Raw genomic sequence first — 447 nt, forward strand, 5'->3', positions numbered from 1 at the left:
CTTGAGGAGATGCATAAATGACCTTGGTAACACCAAAGATGTCAACGTGGACTCTCGTCGCTTGTTGATGACATGATCCATCCATAAGACACGTATAGTTGTAGAGATCCATCAAAGGAATCGCCAATAACCAGAACCACCAAGAGATAGAAAGCTTGCTGATATCAAAGATATACAAGTTGTTCCTTGTTGCTGATGTGATCAATCGATAAGAGACCTTCATTTCAGGATGCCCACCGAATTGCCGATAACGAGAAGAACCAGATGATGGGATAAAGCTTGATATGGAACCAACGATATGGATGCTGTTGTTTGTTGCTGATACAATCCACTCATAAAAGACTTGGCTGACATTCTCCAGAGAAATCGCCCATTGTTTGGTAACCAACCACCCGAGACGCAATAAAGGTTGACACCACCAAAGACATAAACATTTCCCCATGGCTG

At 42.7% G+C, this 447-nt stretch overlaps 1 protein-coding gene across 1 annotated transcript; it reads right to left on the reverse strand.

The window, feature by feature from the left end:
- Positions 1-442, reverse strand: O0I10_013331 (uncharacterized protein; the record flags this gene model as incomplete). The annotated part of the gene is made up of 1 exon (XM_058493107.1): positions 1-442. A coding segment is annotated over one exon (442 nt), but the record flags the coding sequence as incomplete, so codon positions are not given.
- Positions 443-447: the final 5 nt, after the last annotated feature.

The sequence above is a fragment of the Lichtheimia ornata genome, assembly GCF_029851405.1.
Source record: "Lichtheimia ornata isolate CBS 291.66 chromosome Unknown scaffold00501, whole genome shotgun sequence".
NCBI classification, from domain to species: Eukaryota; Fungi; Mucoromycota; class Mucoromycetes; order Mucorales; family Lichtheimiaceae; genus Lichtheimia; species Lichtheimia ornata.